The sequence below is a fragment of the Gregarina niphandrodes genome, assembly GCF_000223845.1.
Source record: "Gregarina niphandrodes unplaced genomic scaffold scaffold00006, whole genome shotgun sequence".
In the NCBI taxonomy this organism is placed as follows: Eukaryota; Apicomplexa; class Conoidasida; order Eugregarinorida; family Gregarinidae; genus Gregarina; species Gregarina niphandrodes.
The window spans coordinates 282,336-283,152 of NW_011645777.1; the positions used below are offsets into that span (position 1 = coordinate 282,336).

General features: G+C 36.6%; 1 protein-coding gene across 1 annotated transcript; it reads right to left on the bottom strand.

Annotated features, from left to right (window-relative positions):
- Positions 1–432: 432 nt before the first annotated feature.
- On the bottom strand, positions 433–817 carry GNI_046720 (flap endonuclease 1; the record flags this gene model as incomplete). The annotated part of the gene is made up of 1 exon (XM_011131313.1): positions 433–817. A coding segment is annotated over one exon (385 nt), but the record flags the coding sequence as incomplete, so codon positions are not given.

Genomic DNA, 817 nt, shown 5'->3' on the forward strand with positions numbered 1-817 from the left:
GACACTCATAAAGACATTACATAAAGACATTCATAAAGACATTCATAAAGACATTCATAAAGACATTCATAAAGACATTCATAAAGACATTCATAAAGACATTCATAAAGACATTCATAAAGACATTCATGAGTCCGCTTACATTGAGTGTTATCATTATTCATACTACCTAACATCATTATACCACTAAGAACCAGAATGGAACCTAGTAATTGTTGATGAAGCACTTCCATCTTGGAGATAAATTACCTTAGAAAAAATACCACTAACAATGAGGGGGGTGAAGGGAATCATTTTTAAACGATGGAGTACTTTCTCACCACTTCATTCTTAACTAGCTAGGCCAACGATGAGTGAATCGATCCCAATCATTGGGCCTGATCATTAGCACAACCAACGAACGACCTTAATGATGGTAAAATACAGGTATACTTACCTGGGTTTTTTTTTAGGTTTTTGAATATTAGTGGTGCTATGTCTCTTCTTATCAGACTTCACCCAATCTTGTTCAGCTTTAACGGCTGGGGTCTTCATAAAGAAGCTATCCAATCTGGTCTGAGAGCATAGCTTTCTAGCAGTTTTTAGGCGCTCGATGGCGTTATTAACCCTTGTCTCATTGAACTGATTCTCATTGATTAGGAATTGTCGTAAATCATCCTCTTGTAACTCCTTTTGTTGAAAGTCCAAGTCCTTCAATTCCTCAAGTGGAATAACATCAGGGTATACAAATAATTGCTTTGCCTCAGCCCATGGATACATAAACGGTAACTCATAAAGCTTCTTCTTCTTTTGGTCACTACCTTTCTTGTCTAATCCA